The following is an 18,805-nucleotide window of genomic DNA, read 5'->3' as shown; positions in this document are numbered from 1 at the left end:
CTGCCTTGAATGAGTTTGGTCAGTACCTTCTGACCTCTTAGTAAAAGAACGGCTATACACTTCGTTATTCATCCCATTTCCTGAGTACTGTAGAGACTTCAGCAAAAGAAAATATAATGAAGACAATTGGAAACATGATTATCTGGCACCATCAACATTCAACAATATCATCAACGACTTAAATTCAATTACAAGTCTTGCCATTCCATTGTTTGGAGACATAACTACTACTGAACCTGTTCAGAGTGTCCATGAGCTTTACAGATTTAAGCTGGAAATCGGAACAGCCAGCTACTGACATCAACACGTGTCAAATAAATGGGATACCAAGTGAAAATCTTAATGGTTTCAGTATCAAAGTACACAGTTTATTACTTAATTTGCTATGCTTGATAATGATTCACTAAATAATTGAGCATTCACAAAAAAAAAATAAAATAAAAACCTCAGCTTTTTGGTCACCATTATCTAATCATGCATTTTACAGGGCAGCCCAGGAACCCAGAAAACATTCAATATTTTCAAGCTGTAAAATGAACTGAAAGATGGAAACGCAATTACAGATAGAAATGATTTGACTACAAACTGTCTTACCAACTTTTGGAAGAGGTCACCAACACGCTGGTGATGACTCCACTGTTGCACTCTGGGAAGAAGGCCATCGTAAAACTCCTTGTGGATCTCGTAGAGTTCAGGCACTTTGAAAAAGATCGTCTCAATCTGCTGGATGGTCAATACAGGCTGAGAGGTGGTAGCTGCAGCTTTCAAAGGTTTCATGGGCTAAAAAGGATAATCAAAAGGTTTTTTTTTTTTGAACATCAAGAACATGCTGGGTACAGAATAAACAATAGGAACAACTACTGGAGCTGCTGAAATCTGAATGAGTGAAACTGGAAGACTCCTTCAGACACACAAGTTAACAAGGGAAGCCCAACCTCAAAGGAAGACGGATGAAAACCGTAACACAAAAAAAGCCATTCCAATCAATGAGGCCCAAGTCTCAGGCAATTAACATTTAACATAGAACTACTATGCCTGAAGTGCATTCATGAATAAGAAGAAGAGCAAATTTGGCAGAAAATCACATTCCAGCAACAAACAGATATATAAAGAATGATAGATGAAGTGTCAGTGGTTGTGTCTCTGACAAAATGACTGCACCCCTTTATGTGGCACTAAGCTCTTCACAGTTCGGACCCTTAAGGTGAAGTCAAAACTAGTGACGGAACTCTACAAGGTATATAACACCTAGCCTGTGCCACCAGAATGGCAACTTTGTTTGACATATAGCATATAGCCTAAGGCCGGTAGGGCTGTATAGATCAGTAAATATTTATTAAATAAAACATGTATGTGGAACACAGCAATGGCTAAGGGGAAAAAGAAAAAATATCACTACATGGGCCCACTGCTCATTCCATCCATCCATTATCCAACCCGGTATATCCTAACTACTGGGTCACGGGGCCCACTGCTCATTCATAAATCAAAATTCTATTCTATTGGAAAATTAGGCAAATGAAGACTATCTACAAAGTAAGGTCCCACGATACACTACCAGCTGAAGTGGATAAAAATACCGACCATTGAATAGGTCCATGATTTCATGATTTCATTAATTAATTAATGATTTCCATTACGTCCCCCTTGGGATTAATAAAGAGTCTCTCTCTCTCTCTCTCTCTCTCTCTCTCCTCTCCTCTCTCTCTCTCTCTCTCTCTCTCTCTCTCTCTCTCTCTCTCTCTCTCTCTCTCTCTCTCTCTCTCTCTCTCTCTCTCTCTCTCTCTCTCTCTCTCTCTCTCTCTCTCTCTCTCTCTCTCTCTCTCTCTCTCTCTCTCTCTCTCTCTCTCTCTCTCTCTCTCTCCTCTCTCTCTCTCTCTCTCTCTCTCTCATATGCAAGGTCTGAATTCAACCACAACTCAATGGACACTGCAGAGAAAAAACAAAATAACAAACACTTACCAACAACAGTGCCTCCAAGTGACCAAGGTAGGTTTCTTCAGTGGCCAGAATGCCAGACAGGACCCATTTTCGCATCTCCAGCCCCTTCTCCAAGTCAGGTTCACTCTGCAAGTAAACAAGAAAAACACAAATCCTTACTGCCTAGTGATCACAGGAAAGGAAAAATGGCGATGAAGCACTTATCACTAAGCCAAGGGGCAAAACTCAAAACATTCCTTATTTTTCTCATTGCTTATGTTTTCATTGACTGCTGCCCACTGCTGGTAATTACATAACAAAACCAGCAGCTGCCTTTGTGTGGCACACTGATGATTTTAGCTTCCAACATAACAGAATGTGAATCTTCACAAATGGAAGGCAGCATCTGAGTACACTTAAAAACATTTTATTCCATGGTTGTCATGCTACTAAGTGCACTCTGATTTAAGGCTGCACAATGCCAAATGTATTTCTTTGGTAGTAATATCTTCTTAAACTTAACAAGAAGAAAACAGAAATTTAATTTATTGGAAGCAAAACAAAAAAGTGAGGACTTCAGAAACAAACTAGGCCATCATGCTGTACAAAGCCAGAGGTACAGAATATTGGCGTCATTTTAAATTCAGAGCTAAAGGTCAAATCACATATCGAGAATATTACTAAGGCTGCGTTCAATCACTTAATAAACATCACACAAGTTTGATCTTTTCTACCACAGCAAGATGCTGAAAAAGCAATACATACTATCATGCATATGCGTCTTGAGGTTCCTCTTTTAGATTTGGCTGATGCTTGCAGTACCACCCCGGGGCAAGCTGGGACATTGTCTCATTTTTCTCTGTGCAGTACCAAGAAAATATCCAGTGAAGGCAAATAAGCTTCGCCCACAATGCTCCATCAAACCCTATGAATACAGATGTCCCAGGAAGGAGCGACTGACAGTGAACCACTCAATACAGCCTCTATACCTGAGAAGCTCTATAGGCTAAACAGGTTGTTATTGAGCCCCCAAGTTCTATTTTTTGGACTCTCGCATTATAGAAATTGAAAAAAAAAAAAAAATTAAAAATTAAAGTGTCATTAAGTACATTGGTCTCCTACAAAAGTACACTTTTTAAAAAAAAGTTTCAAAACTGATCAAGGACTTTGTTAAATGGTGCAACTCAAACCACCTACAACTGAACACCAGCAAAACCAAGGAGATGGTGGTGGATTTTAGGGGAACCAGGCCCCTCACACACCCCGTGATCATCAGAGGTGACTGTGTGCAGAGAGTGCAGACCTATAAATACCTGGGAGTGCAGCTGGATGATAAACTGGACTGGACTGCCAATACTGATGCTCTGTGTAAGAAATGACAGAGCTGACTATACTTTCTTAGAAGGCTGGCGTCCTTCAACATCTGCAATAAGATGCTGCAGATGTTCTATCAGACGGTTGTGGCGAGCGCCCTCTTCTACGCGATGGTGTGCTGGGGAGGCAGCATAAAGAAGAGGGACGCCTCACGCCTGGACAAACTGGTGAGGAAGGCAGGCTCTATTGTAGGCACGGAGCTGGACAATTCGACATCGGTGGCAGAGCGACGGGCGCTGAGCAGGCTCCTGACAATCATGGAGAATCCACTGCATCCACTGAACAGGATCATCTCCAGACAGAGGAGCAGCTTCAGCGACAGACTGCTGTCACCATCCTGCTCCACTGACAGACTGAGATCGTTCCTCCCCCATACTATGTGACTCTTCAATTCCACCCGGGGTGGGTAAACGTTAACATTATACAAAGTTATTGTCTGTTATACCTGCATTTTTATCACTGTTTAATTTAATATTTTCTTTATCAGTATGCTGCTGCTGGAATATGTGAATTTCCCCTTGGGATTAATAAAGTATCCATCCATCCATCCATCCATCCATCCATCCATCCAATCCAAAGGCAAACGGAAACTGGAAGAAACTCTGATAGGAAAAGATCTGACAGAGCCAAAGTTACAAGCCAATCAGAAGGCAAATGTTTGAGGGTCACCAGTTTGCATGATCACAGGCGCCTTCAGCTTCAACAGCACAACAGCTTCAAGCACAGCTTAACAGTGCTGGGCGAGTAAAGCTAGTGTCAGGTTCTACTGTGACGAGGAGACTTGGTGCTGCAGGTTTGACATGGTGTGTGGCAGAATGAAAGCCATTCCTTAATGGACACATTAGGGCCTTGAAATACCAGCTATGGACTACTGCAGACTGTAAAAAAAAAGTCTTCTGGACCAACAAATCAAAATTTGAAATCTTCACCGTCAAGCTGGAGACAGGATGGCTCCTCAGAGTGTTACACCAGTTGTCAAACATGGAGGAGGAAGTATGATGGTCTGCTGGAGGAAGAGTTGGTGACTTGCCCAGAGTGACTAGCATTCTGAATCAAAAGGGTGACTACAGGGTGTTTGGCTGTTATATCAGCAAAAGGTGCAGGCAACTTTGATGAATCAAGTATTTGAATGCATTCTGTACACTTAATGATTCTTTGACTTATTTTTTTTATTTGCTATTGTTGATTTCATCAAACATTAAAACATTACACTCTGTGCATTTCCATAACAACTGTCCTACACCTTTTGACCGGTAGTGTATACAGAAACATTTTTCCCCTTTCTTCAGCTAAATTTCACTGAACCACATACCTTATCACCACATACAGTTGTCACACACGTGCGCATGGGAGGTAGCTAAAGGGCTTGAGAGTGAGGGCAGTTCCGAGTCATACCAGGATGTGGCAGAGTGCACTGACTCTTTTTCTCCTTTTCCTGTAGACCAAGCACGGGAGATTTCACCTGGCTCTCTTGACGTCACTTCCAGGACCGAGCCTATGAAAGGAGACCTTGCTGGCCCTGTGATGTCACGTCCGGGCTGGAACCAATGACTGAAGACCTTCATGAGCCTGACCCATATGATCTCACTTCCTGTCTTCCCCTTTAAAAGCCTGCACCTTTTCCCTATTCCCTCAGTTCAGTTTTGAACTTGGTTTTGTGCACATCAGTGCTGTATCTCATTTTACAACTTTGCAGCCAGGATACCAAATTATACGGGTGGCTGCACCAAACCTTGATATGTCTCATTATGACTTTTGTGACACATTATATAATAAATTAACACCATTACTACCCCAGTATATGCCTCTTACTCCATACACAAAAATGAAAAAGCCAAATTCATAATTAATTAACAATAATAATTGTCATATAATCAGTGACCTTCTCCATCTCCATGCCTGTCCGCCCACTAAGGTCCTCTGATTCTGGTAATCTTGTTGTGCCCCACACTAATCTACACTCCATGGGTGACCGCAGTGCCTTCAGCAGTATAGCGCCCAGACTCTGGAATGACCTACCGAAATTAATCAAGTCAGCTGACTCCATGAATTCTTTTAAAAAACAACTCAAAACTCATCTGTTCAGGAAGGCTGTTAGCTCTACTTGACTTTATTACCCTTCTCTCAGTTTACCTCTCTGTCAAGATGCTCATGTGACCTGTGTGTGTGTGTGTGTGTGTGAGACCATCAATGATGCTGTCTGTTAGGCTGTTCTCTGAAATTACTATCTTAACTCTTTGAGGGCTGAATATTTTTTCCAAAAAAATCAAGTTTTCTGAAAAGCGCACAAAGCAATGGTTTCGCACATAAGTCAACATAAAACGTCTGTTGCTATGTGCTGTGGCTGCTGTTGGCGCATGTTCGGCATCTCTTGCGGCAGTGACTGCATGGGGGCACCTCGATGGTCAGCAGGAATGCACGGTGGGCCAGCTGCCTGGCTGTCTTCACACAGCAGGTGGGTGGCGGTGGTGGTTGCAGTGTGACGCAATATGGTTTGTACCTCCTGTCATTGTAAGTGGTGGTCCACCCAGGCAAACGCTGCTGTAGGTGATATCAGCTACACGAAAGTGTTCAGCACCACGATCAGCTGGGGATCAATCCAATGATGCTGGTACCTCACTTTCGTTTTTGATTTCCATCTCCAGATCACTTGCATCAAAAATCGGAGTCTGACGAGTCAGAATCCTATTCAATGAAATTATGTATTATTTTGCTTCGCACATTCGCTTTGGTCTCTCACCAGATATCGGTGCCATTTTAGAGGTTGTTTGCTCTTCGTTACTCATGCACATGTAGGGAATCGAGGTTAAATCAACAAAGCTATGTAACTTTCCTTCTAGCAAAGAGAGTCAAACTAAAATGTAAAGGTGAGTTTAGTTGCAGTTTATAGCTGATTACCGTCCTCTACTCCTGAATTTTGACAAAAGTCGACATCAGCCCTGAAAGAGTTAATCTTCTTTATTTATATCTCTGGTTTAGTACAATGCTATATACTGTATACCCTGCCGTTCTTTCTTAAACTCTGTGAAGTGCCTTGAGCATGGGAAAGGCGCTATATAAATAAAATGTAGTATTATACACAAAGAGAAAATGCCACCCTCCACTGTGTTCTTTACTCCACCCACATGCTTAATATGTTACCAGTTTTAAAATCAACTCACACTCACTTCACACCATTTACATTTTAAAGTGTTTGTCCCCCTAAATTCCTAACTATAACGATACATCCTTCTAACACTGGCTTCCTTCGTATTTTGAGAGTGAAGTGTAAAAGAACAGGTCCGGAGGAATAACAACCTGCAGTCTTCTGCAACCTCCCCAACGACGTTAATTTACCCACATGATCCTGAACATCATTTAGCACTCCAGTGGCTACGGCTCAGCACTGTACAACACTGGCTGAAGCTTCTACTGAACCAAACCATGTTAATATGAAGAAAAATGGAACTGAACTTCACCTGCAAAGACTGGGGGCATGCTGTTCACTATGAAAGGAGCAATATGGAAACGATAAAGCTGCAGGCTCCATCCAAGCCACTAACTCCCAGTATAAATCTTGAGTTAGTCACTTATCCTGGCAGTGTGAATATTGTAGAAAGGTGAAGGAAAAAACACAATGAAATATAGCTGAACAGCGCCTTGGAATGGTGCTCAAGGAAAGGCACTAAATAAAAACGCGACCGATTGATTCTCTGCAATGACACACTTGGCCTAAGTGAGTGGGCTAACCGGCAGGTGCTGACACTGTAACCATATGGAAACAGCTGTGCTCTGCACTTTGAGGTTTGAGGATCACTTGGGATATGAAAAGAGAAATCTAATTTGTAAATGTTATGTCAGGCTTTGAGGCACCCTAGTGGATTAGGATTTGTGCTGTAAACCACAAGGTTGTCTTTTTAATCCTCGCCAACCCATGCAAGACAGACAGAATCATTTCACCTGTCACTATACACTATTATGTTGCTTTAGATAAAAGCGCACGCTAAATAAACAGATGTAAAGGTGCTGCTTGCAGTACATGCTGAAGCGCTCAAAATGTTCTGTCTTTTTAAAGAGAGACAATGAATGGAGACTACATTAAAATAGTTGCCATTTTGTTTGCAGCTGTAAACTACAAGGCCCTCTAAGCAGCATAAGGCCAATGTGAAGTGGGTTGATACACTTGAACAGCACCAAGTGGACCATCAGAGGTTCAGTATGAATTTTATCAACTTGTTCATTTTTGTTCTGTTTCTAATCACTTCCTTCCCTCCAACCCACTTTCACATACCTCAGCATAATCAAAGCAGTCCTTCAGGAGCTTGTAGACACCTTTCAAAAAGCAATTAAGATGGCTGCTGGGGCTACAGGCTGACGGAGACGTTCAGTACAAAAAACTGTAATAATAAATACAGTATCTCACAAAAGTGAGTATACCCCTCAGATTTTTGTAAATGTTTTATTATACCTTTTCATGGGACAACACTGAAGATATGACACTTTGCTCCAATGTAAAGTAGTCCGTGTACAGCTTGTATAACAGTGTAAATGTGCTGTCCCCTCAAAATAACTCAACACACAGCCATTAATGTCTAAACCACTGGCAACAAAAGTGAGTACACCCCTAAGTGAAAAATGTCCAAAGTGTGCCCAATTCGCCATTTTCCCTCCCCGGTGTCATGTGACTCGTTAGGGTTACAAGGTCTCAGGTGTGTTAAATTTGGTGTTATCGCTCTCACACTCTCTCATACTGGTCACTGGAAGTTCAACATGGCACCTCATGGCAAAGAACTCTCTGAGGAGAAGGAACTCTCTTTTGTGAGATACTGTATTTTGTTGGAATGCTGTGAGATCCATTGTCCCATGGAAGGATGCAGACGATTTCACTAACTACAGAGTACCCACATGCCTTTCGCTCCCCCAACATTATTAAATTAATTGAATTATTTTCCTTATCCACTTTCTTGTGACAGTACAGCAGCTACACAAACGGGCCTTGAAAGGTCTAAATTTAATGTATGACCATAACAGTTTGACTAATAACATTCCTTACGTTCTTCTGTAAGAGACTCAAAAGTGGAACTGAAAAAGGTGAGTGCAGAACAAGGTCTCCCTTGAGAATATGAGAAGTGCGATCCTCAAACTTACAGCTGTTTCTAGCTTCTTCTGGCTGGACAGAGTAAACTCTGCTGCACAAACCTGCCCTGTGGTCACTCTTATTTTGGACTTTTTTGCTTTATGGTTCCATAATTTTAAGGAACATGTTAGAAAATTAATTAGCTGAACAACAAATCAGCCTGACAGGTCCCACTGACTTAGTTATAACAGCACGGTGAGGATGCCAACTTAACATGTAACCACTAACTCTAACTGCTACCACCTAACCCCAGCCCTTTGACAACTCTCCTTGGTTTAAGCTACTCTGTGAAAGTACGCACCACAGAGGATGAATTAATTACCACTTATACAAGCACAAAGTGTGAATATATTCCTCTGCTTACTTTTAGTGTGCAGATACTTGGGGTAGACATGTTTGGTATGGATGGAACCTTCAACAGAAAGTCACCTGAGTAACCATGGGCAATGCAGGAATCCTAGAATGCAGTACCATTAGGTGTGTTCACATGCACCTCAATTATTCACAGAAACTTGGTTTCTCCGGTTATTGGCCTCAGAGAAACCTGGTTAACAGAGGTAGATTTATCCACTAATAATCTGATTATGTGGCCATGAAAATCCTTAACTGGGTTACTGTTAAGGATTTTGAAGTCTGCGCATGTATTGGCTTCTCACACGCTTTCAGCAGCCATGGGGAGAGAAGTGTCCACAAAGTAAATTTCCAGAGGCAAATGTTCAGGCAATTGCAATTATTCCATCTCCTAAAAGAAATAATCTGTCTCAATATTCTAGAAATTGCTTAATTTGTGCTGATGAGATGAGTGACCAGTGCTAAACTCAGAAAAACAATGTCAAGAATAGTACAGTAACTTGTTCAAAGTAATGTGCATTATACAGTCGAATTACTTTTTAAAGTAACAAGTAACATGATGCTCATCTTATTCAAGTCAAAATTTATTTATAGAGCACACTGAAGGCTAAAGAAGTGGTTTCCAAAGTGTGGTACATGAAAATAGATATATAAAATCAAAGATTGATAAATACAAATTAATAAGAAGTACCAAATATACTTGAGTATAAGTCGACCCGAATATAAGCTGAGGTACCTAATTTTACCTACAAAAACTGGAAAAACTTATTGACATGAGTATAAGCCTAGGGTGGGAAATGCAGCAGCTACTGGTAAGTTTCAATAATCAAAATAAATACCAATAAAATTACCGTACATTAATTGAGGCATGAGTAGGTTAAATGTTATTGAGTATTTATTTCAAAGAAAAACAGTAAACTAGCTCTGTAAGTGGAGAAGAGGGTCAACAAAAACAGTATGACATCTCTCTCGCTCATGTGTGTGTGTGTGTCTCTCTCTCTCGAGCTTTCTGTCGGGTTGGCGGGGCAGCGGGACCTGACTCGAATATAAGCCGAGGGTGACGTTTTTCAGCACATTTTGGCTGCTGAAAAACTTGGCTTATATTCGAGTATATACGGTAAATAAAAACAATAAACAATTGACAAATAACAATTAGCAGCACATAAAATCATATCATGAACGACTAAAAGCCAGGGAGAAAAATGTGTTTACAGTAAAGATTTAAAAATGGACAGGGTTGGAGCTGTTCTTACGGTATCTAAAGTGGTAGACTGTTCCAGATCCGACTAGCAGTCACCGCAAAAAGCATGATCACGCCATATCTTTCGCCTTGAAGGCCGGTAGCAACTGGTCAGATGATCAGGGGGATCGAGAAGTGGCATAAGAGACAAGGAGGTCAGACAGATAAGCCAGGGCCAGATCATTTAAATATTTAAAAGTTTGCAATAAAATTTTAAAATCAATTCTAGTATTGACAAGGAGCCAATGAAGTGAAGCCAAAGTAGGAGTTATGTACTCACGCTTACTTAACACAGTTGAAGTCAAAATACCTGTTATTATTATTCTAGCAGCACTGGGTGTAAGACAAGACGCACATGTATCAGGTCCTTTGCAGGGCTCACACACACATGAAAGAGTGTACTACGTGCAATCCAGTAACAGAAACCTACAAATAAAGTGTAAATTTGACTAAACATATTTATAAAACACAAGAAAATGATGACAGGCATCATGCTTATTGTCAAATTAATGGTGGCCAATAATGATGTTTAACTCCTTTTCGCACAGTTTAATAGCCTCGGGGTATCTTGCGCATTTAAACACAAATTTGTAGGAAACCAGGATTCTGCATTAAATGGGTTATTCAACTTAAGTCAGTTATGAGTGTGTTTCACAGGAATCTCCTGTCTTGTTGATAAAATATGTTGCTTCAGGATCTCCAACTAATGACTGTTGGATTCTCATCCAGCAATTGAGTAGGCAGCACCATGTGGAGAATATCACTCTTGTTCAGCAAAACTCTGACTTGCAGAGAAAACATAATTTGCATCATTCAATTAAATTGCACTCACGGGAAATAGACAGAAGCCAAAGTACACCATACTGGATGAATGTTATTGCTCAAGATCAGACACCAGAGGTTCGTCTTTATCTTGTCTTTTAAAATGATGACAATGGCAAAGGAAAACACCACACACAAAAATGTAACACTACAAAGGCCAAGTACTGCAGGCTTGGAGGCCGTTTTTGGCATGTGATGGTACATGTTGTGATAACTAATTTGAAAGAACAAAACACTTTGTGTTCTTTTATTGCTTTGCTCACTTATGAATAACCACTACCAGGTTTTGCAAGTGCTTTATGCAATGCTCCCTGAATTTGGAAGTCTACCCAGCAAACTAAACAGAAGTGTGAAGGCAGCTAACTTCTTTAACCTTATATCTAGCTAAGTACTGGCGGTATTATGATCTAGAAGCAAGCATTTCCAGTTACATTAGCCCTTTTCTGATTCTTGTTCTTCCCTGCGAGTTCAATATCACCGCACCTTTACTGCCAACCACTACCCAAAGCATTGCCCATTTTCTAGTCAAGAAACACAAGTGACAAGACCTTATCATCACTTTAAACACTCTTGAGAATGCAGAGATGGAAATTGTTTTTATTGATTCATTGAGAGCAAGTTGTATCCTTCATTTGGCCAATCTGTTACACCTTTCCGGCTGGTAATTTCAGCCCAGGAAAGTAAAAGTTAAGCAAACTAAATTAAAAATGTATTAATAAAGCGCCTATCACAGACAAAAGTGACACCCTTTCATTCAAAACAATGGCAGTGTTTTAGTATAAAGATATATACAGTAGACCAGTAGGTCCACCTTGGTGAAGTTCCTTTTTTAGGTTATAATCCAAGTAAAAATGATATCGCTGGAAAAAAGAAGGGCCATTTTTTTTGTCTATATTTGGTCTTTTTAATACTTCGTATGTAGTGTTGGTGTTGTAAAAGGTTATTTATTTTAAGTCAAATGTCAACATATTACTCCCTGATTTGACATCAGCAACATCACAAACAAAAGAGGCAGTGAGAACATCAGCTGTAGCCTGCAAGAAAAGAACTTAATTGTCAACACTGACCTTCAGGATGGCTGAATGTTTTCATTATAGCCATCTAGATGGATAAATTAATTCTTTGTAATGATTTAAAGGAATATTCCATCATAAAATTAAATATATATATATATTTTTTTTAAATTGTTACTTACCCCATGTAGTTGGTAGTGGTGGCCGAAAAAAAGTTTTAATCTCAAGTTTTCATGGAGAAATTAAATACTGAATATTTAAATTCAATGTGATCATCAGGTGAGCACTGCTGAGCAGTTCCAAATGAGTCGATAAGAAGAATAAAAATTTGCATGTAACTCGTGTCACATAATCCACAAGTCAAAACTTTAAAATTGTGTGCATTTTCTGGTAAAATATTATTAACAGTTACTTCCTTTTACTGCCAGCACTGAATGTAAACAGGGATGAGGTCACTCCCACAATGCTGTGTGTTAGAGTTGAAGATCTGTGTCTTCCTCACTATAAACTACACGATTAAGTAACATTAAAAAATATATAATATTATTGGGTGGAGTATTCCTTTAACATTTTTCTCTTTTATAATGGAAAAAACATTTCAAAATGCCACAGTAAAAATCAACATATTTGCAGGGAGTGTGACCCCCCGTGGCGTTGGTTATAAATTCAATCCCCATCAGTGGCTCCCTTTGACACTCCAAGGTAACTCATTTCTACTGTCAGTTCTTGTATTGTACAAACAAGTGCATTGTACAGTTGTGGTTTGAAGGACTATACTGGCTAAGTAAGTAGATGGAAGACAACCAGGGGTAGAGGGCGACAATCAGCTGTGGCGACAAAACTCATTGTCACGTCACAGGCATTCCCTTTCTGCTTGGAGGAATGTTAAACACATTGACTCGGCATCTAATCCTTGCGTGTGCATGAGTTATGAAATGTAAACAAAGGCAAGATGGCATCGACATCTCACGAGGGAGCGAAGCGAGTGCAGAAAACGAAATACTTGGTAGACGATGTTTTGTGCATTATCGCTGAGTCGGACTCCGATTTATCAAAATCTGATTTTGTTGCGAGTAATCAGGAGATCGAGCAACAGAGTGAGGAACTGGCATCAGCTGATCGGACACCAGCCGATGCCGCCCCAGCTGAGCGCATTTGCGCAGCCAATGCACCTACGGCAATGTTCGTGTGGGAAGAATACCCAGACATTGATCCGTGGGAGCCAAACTGGCTACTGGACTTCACAAGACTGCACGGCTTGCTGTTGGACACGACCGATTACCAGCCACTGGACTACTTCAGGCTGTTGTTTCCTGAGGCTGCTTTTCAGCTACTGTCAGACGAGATAAACAGGTTTGCAGAGCAATTTTTGAATCGCGGGCTGCGCTTGCACCACATTCTCATTTTTCAAAGTGGAAACCCACAAAAAAAGATGAGATAAAGAGCTTTGTGGCATTACAAATAGAGATGGGACTAAACTGGCGACATAACTTCAGGGAGCATTGGTCCAAATGTGCTTTGTCCCCTAGTGGCTTTGGACAGGTTATGCCACGTTATGATAGGTAAGTGCTTCTGCAAAGTGATTGTGAGCAACTGAGCTTCATAACTTCTGACACTAGCGATGAGCAGTTCTTGGGGTTTCCAGAAAACTAGAAGAGTGCTTGAACCTTAAAGTCTCTCCTCATTTGTTAATGACAGTGATGATGGTTCTTAATATCGCTGTTGACTTTACATGGTTGAAATATTATTCTGCTATATTTTATTAAATATATTTGTACACCATTTGGTTCAGAATATATTTTTTTCTTGTTTTCCTCCTCTAAACTTAGGTGCGTCTAATGGTCAGGTGCTTCTTAACACTAGAATTACCAGAGCCTACGAAAAAACTCGTAAATCCGTCCCACCTTAAATCGCGTCTTAAAGCCGTTTGCACATCTCCGCCAGTCTTTTGTCATCTAAATGTGCTGATAAACAAAAGCTTCTAGCAGCCAGCTATTCCATCCCCCCACTGACTTAGCATGAATTCCTAGCTCATGCCTTGCCTTGATTTGATTATTTGGGATTGAAGTGGAGTTTTACAGTGGAAATAATTCGAGCGTTATTTGGAATACACGCATTTCATGTGTGTCCCGTTTCTACAGTATAGTAGTAGTCTGTGCAAACACATTTTTAAAACAGAAACGTTTTTCATATTCTAATAGTAAATGACAAAATGTAGGCATAAACTATATAACGTATGAAGCCTGAAGTCCATATATCAAAGAAACACTTTCACAAAAGGTACAAATAAGAGAACACGTGCGCTTTTCTTCAAAAGTATAACTGCACAAAAAAAAAGCCGCGTTAGCATGCCACATTGACATTCTTACTACATCTGCTGCGGTGGCGTAATGGTATCAGCTCCTGACTGGGGATCAGAGGGTAGCGAGTTCGATCCCGCATGGCTCTTATTCTTACATTTTTAGAATAACAACATAAATTTCTTTTCAGTCTGTAACAGCCGGTGTAACTTATCATACTGGTAAAGGTTAGCTTTTTTTTTTTTTTTTTTAATTCACTTTTCATTCCCGCAGTCGATGCATACTAACGCCCCCCCCCCCCCCCCCCCAAAAGGGTTCTGACACATAAACGCTGGCGAAGCTGCCTTCCTTCGTATCTCACCGTCACTTGATTTTCTTTTTATTCGGTTTTATTGAGTGTTCCTGCCAGTCCCCACATGTTGCTGTATGCTGTTTCTTTTGTACTCCAGGACATGCAGAGGAGAGAATGATTTCACATTATTTATGCTGTTTTCACATAAAGACTGCAGTATACTCGTGACTGCATTCTCGTACCAATGCACTTTTTCCATCACCTTTTCATGTAAGAAGCAATGTACTCACTTCTCTCTATGCTGTGGTTTCTATTACACACCTGAAAGAGACAATATATGTGAAAACTTCATCGCACTAATGCAATATTATTTGAAAACGAACAGCGTCAGATCAGGTGTGAAAATGTTATGTGAGATACTGGTAAAGGTTAGGTTTTTTTTTTTTTTTTTGTTTAATTCACTTTTCATTCTCGCAGTCGATGCATACTAACGCCCCCCCCCCCCCCCAAAAGGGTTCTGATACATAAACGCTGGCGAAGCTGCCTTCTTCGTATCCCACATAAAATTTTCACACCTGATCTGACACTGTTCGTTTTCAAATAATATTGCATTAGTGCGATGAAGTTTTCACATATATTGTCTCTTTCAGGTGTGTAATAGAAACCACAGCATAGAGAGAAGTGAGTACATTGCTTCTTACAGGAAAAGGTGATGGAAAAAGTGCATTGGTACGAGAATGCAGTCACGAGTATACTGCAGTCTTTATGTGAAAACAGCATAAATAATGTGAAATCATTCTCTCCTCTGCATGTCCTGGAGTACAAAAGAAACAGCATACAGCAACATGTGGGGACTGGCAGGAACACTCAATAACACTGAATAAAAAGAAAATCAAGTGACGGTGAGATACGAAGGAAGGCAGCTTCGCCAGCGTTTATGTGTCAGAACCCTTTGGTGGGGGGGGGGGGGGGGCGTTAGTATGCATCGACTGCGGGAATGAAAAGTGAATTAAAAAAAAAAAAAAAAAGCTAACCTTTACCAGTATGATAAGTTACACCGGCTGTTACAGACTGAAAAGAAATTTATGTTGTTATTCTAAAAATGTAAGAATAAGAGCCATGCGGGATCGAACTCGCCACCCTCTGATCCCCAGTCAGAAGCTGATACCATTACGCCACCGCGGCAGTCGTAGTAAAAGTGTCAATGTGGCATGCTAACGCGGCTTTTTTTTTTGTGCAGTTATACTTTTGAAGAAAAGCGCACGTGTTCTCTTATTTGTACCTTTTGTGAAAGTGTTTCTTTAAAATTTGGACTTCAGGCTTCATACGTTATATAGTTTATGCCTACATTTTGTCATTTACTTTTAGAATATGAAAAACGTTTCTGTTTTAAAAATATGTTTGCACAGACTACTACTATACTGTAGAAACGGGACACACATGAAATGCGTGTATTCCAAATAACGCTCGAATTATTTCCACTGTAAAACTCCACTTCAATCCCAACTAATCAAATCAAGGCAAGGCATGAGCTAGGAGTTCATGCTAAGTCGGTGGGGGGATGGAATAGCTGGCTGCTAGAAGCTTTTGTTTATCAGCACATTTAGATGACAAAAGACTCTGGCGGAGATGTGCAAACGGCTTTAAGACGCGATTTAAGGTGGGACGGATTTACGAGTTTTTTCGTAGGCTCTGGTAATTCTAGTGTTAAGGAGCAAAAAATACGGTATATTATTGGGTTTACAAAAATTTTACTTTGTTGGTCTACCACTTGGCGGCACTGCACTACATTACGACGTAAAATTGAAAGCCGATCACAAGCTTATTTCTCGCCACCTCCTCTGTTACACTTCTAACTGCAAGCCAAACCTGGTATTGTTGCATCACGGGGGACCTTTTAGTAACAGACCTGAGAAGCATGCATAGATAATTTGTATAAACCCCAGGCTCATGTCTACTGCATACTTAGGAGCAGAACCTCTGCACATCACACAAAGAGTGGATGGAGTCCATCCATATCATACATAAATACTGTTTATAATTAATAATAATAATAATTCTTTACATTTATATAGCGCTTTTCTCACTACTCAAATCACTCAGCAATTGCAGGTTAAGGGCCTTGCTCAAGAGCCCAATAGAGCAGAGTCCCTTTTTTTGGCATTTACGGGATCCGATTGCCAGTGCAGATCCCTAGCCTCAGAGCCACCACTCCGCCTGATGATGTTTGACATTCAGAAATGTTGTCTAATGCTAAATGATGTTTTAGATGATTCTTTTTAATCAGGCCACTAAGATAACTGCAACGGAAAACTTAGAAGAGACAAAACTTCTATTAGTTGTGTTGTAAAACTGGGCAGCCCTGAGACAAATGGCCGCCACCCTGAAGTCGAATCACGGATGCAGTCATATAATTGTATACTGCATACCCTCTTACAAACACTACAGCCAGGAGGGCAGAAAAACTATTTAAGCTGCTTTGTGACCCTTACATATAAAAATCATAAAACTATCACACATAAGAAAAATTAATTAAGGACTATCTGTAATGTTTTGTACTGGTGACTGGTAAGATGGACACAGAGTAAATTGGGCCTAACACCCGTATCTGATAATAGCGCATAATAGCACATCAGTAGCCATACCGATTTAGAGGACTCCAAAGATCCAGAGGACAACGTGTCTCTGCTGCCCCGACTCTTAGAGCTGAGATGAGGGGAAGACGACGGGGAATCATCAATGTACGGCATCATGTCATGGTGTCGCCGCTGCTCCTCTGCTCGGTCAGCATCATAGCCGTAAGTAGGTGGTGTCCCACTGAAGGAGGCATCTGAGGAGAAAAATGAAAAAGACTCAGTACGAAGGCAGAGACAGAAACAGGACACTGAGAACTGAATTATATGGCATCTGGAAAAAATAAGGCAGACCTCCGTGATGAACATTTTGTTCTTCGCTCAGTACAAAATGTCAAATTTTGCATAAAAATGAAAAATAAATCTCCCCTCTTGACAAAAGTGACCAACCAACTTAAAAGAAAATTAACAAAATAACGGTAAATTAGAAAAACAATCGTAATTGTAACCAGGAGTGAACTTAATTAAGGAAACAGCCTGTGGTACAGGGGGTGTGCGGGCAAAGCCAAATATATTGAGTCAGATTTTCATGTAGTCAGCACTTCTGTTCTTTATCACTTGTAACTAAACAGGCATGCACCTCGCTTTGATGTCCCATCGTGGCGGCAAAATTGCAGACAGTTCAGCATTGTCCTGTTTTATGAACAGATGAGAACACTAATTGCCCCCTTTTGCGCTACTAACACCTCACTTACAACAGCTTGCTTTACTTTTCCTCCTGTTTCATACACTTTAATAAGTGTGATGCTTGTGGCGTAACAGTTAGGTGACTGGGACGCTTGACTGTTTTTCCATACATACATGTGTTTTAAAAGTATTCTAACATACTTAAACCTATTAGACCCAATTCAGGATAGCAGAGGTCTAATAAATAAAATCATTAAAAATGAAAAAAAATTACAAACACATTGGCCCAAATTTACAACACACACGTGCACCTATGCTGTAAAGTGAATAATTATCAATGGCTGACCCCTTTGACAGCACCAGACCTCACTAAAGATGGTGGAACTACAGCATTACATCTTATTTCATGTCCTTTTATCATATCACTGGCATATATGCAACTCATAAGAGTTAGGAGTTGAATTTCACCTCTAAAGCAAGTGTTTTTGTGAAGTTCAAAAAGTTAGAAAGCAAACAAAATTACAAAATTAAAACAGCGTTTCATGTAGTTCACATTATGAAGCATTACTCAATTTGAGTCATTTTTCACAAGATTGTTATCTTAACCGATGTGAAGTCCCACATTTACCTTTGTCACACACATGCGCATGGGAGGCAGCTAAAGGGCTTGAGTGAGGGCAGTTCCGAGGCATACCGGGATGTGGCAGAGTGCACTGACTCTTTTTCTCCCTTTCGTGTAGACCATTCACGGGAGATTCCACCTGGCTCTCTTGACGTCACTTCCGGGACCGAGCCAATGGAAGGAGACCTTGCCGACTCCGGCCCCTGTGATGTCACGTCCGGACTCGAACCAGTGGCTGAAGACCTTCATGAGCCCGACCTTTATGACCTCACTTCCTATCTTCCCCTTTAAAAGCCTGCACCTTTTCCCTATTCCCTCCGTTCTGTTTTGGACTCGGTTTTGTACACAGCAGTGCTGTATTTACTTGCTCAACTTTGCAGCCAGGAAATCAATTATACGGGTGGCTGCCCCAAACCTTTCCATGACTCTTGAGTCAAGTTTCTGACATCTTGTAGTTCATATCTATGTCAACAGATGGTGCTGTACGACTCCCTA

The 18,805-nt window shown here is 40.6% G+C and overlaps 1 protein-coding gene across 3 annotated transcripts in view; it reads right to left on the bottom strand.

Annotated features, from left to right (window-relative positions):
- The window catches only part of LOC114669201 (breakpoint cluster region protein-like), a 407,369-nt gene that overhangs the window by 240,699 nt on the left and 147,865 nt on the right, over nucleotides 1-18,805 (bottom strand). Inside the window, exons 2-4 of one of the 3 annotated variants that reach the window (XM_028825379.2) lie at nucleotides 17,074-17,258; nucleotides 1,963-2,067; nucleotides 595-780 (exon numbers count right to left, since the gene is read on the bottom strand). The exons of 1 other annotated variant lie outside the window; for it this stretch is intronic. In XM_028825379.2, the coding sequence (XP_028681212.1) occupies nucleotides 595-780; nucleotides 1,963-2,067; nucleotides 17,074-17,258 (476 nt within the window). The remainder of the gene's footprint in view (nucleotides 1-594; nucleotides 781-1,962; nucleotides 2,068-17,073; nucleotides 17,259-18,805) is intronic. One more of the 3 variants, XM_051921207.1, reaches the window with a different exon arrangement.

The sequence above is a fragment of the Erpetoichthys calabaricus genome, chromosome 18, assembly GCF_900747795.2.
Source record: "Erpetoichthys calabaricus chromosome 18, fErpCal1.3, whole genome shotgun sequence".
Lineage (NCBI taxonomy): Eukaryota > Metazoa > Chordata > Cladistia > Polypteriformes > Polypteridae > Erpetoichthys > Erpetoichthys calabaricus.
Note: the sequence above shows the minus strand (reverse complement) of the source record. Positions and strands in the feature narration are given on the sequence as shown.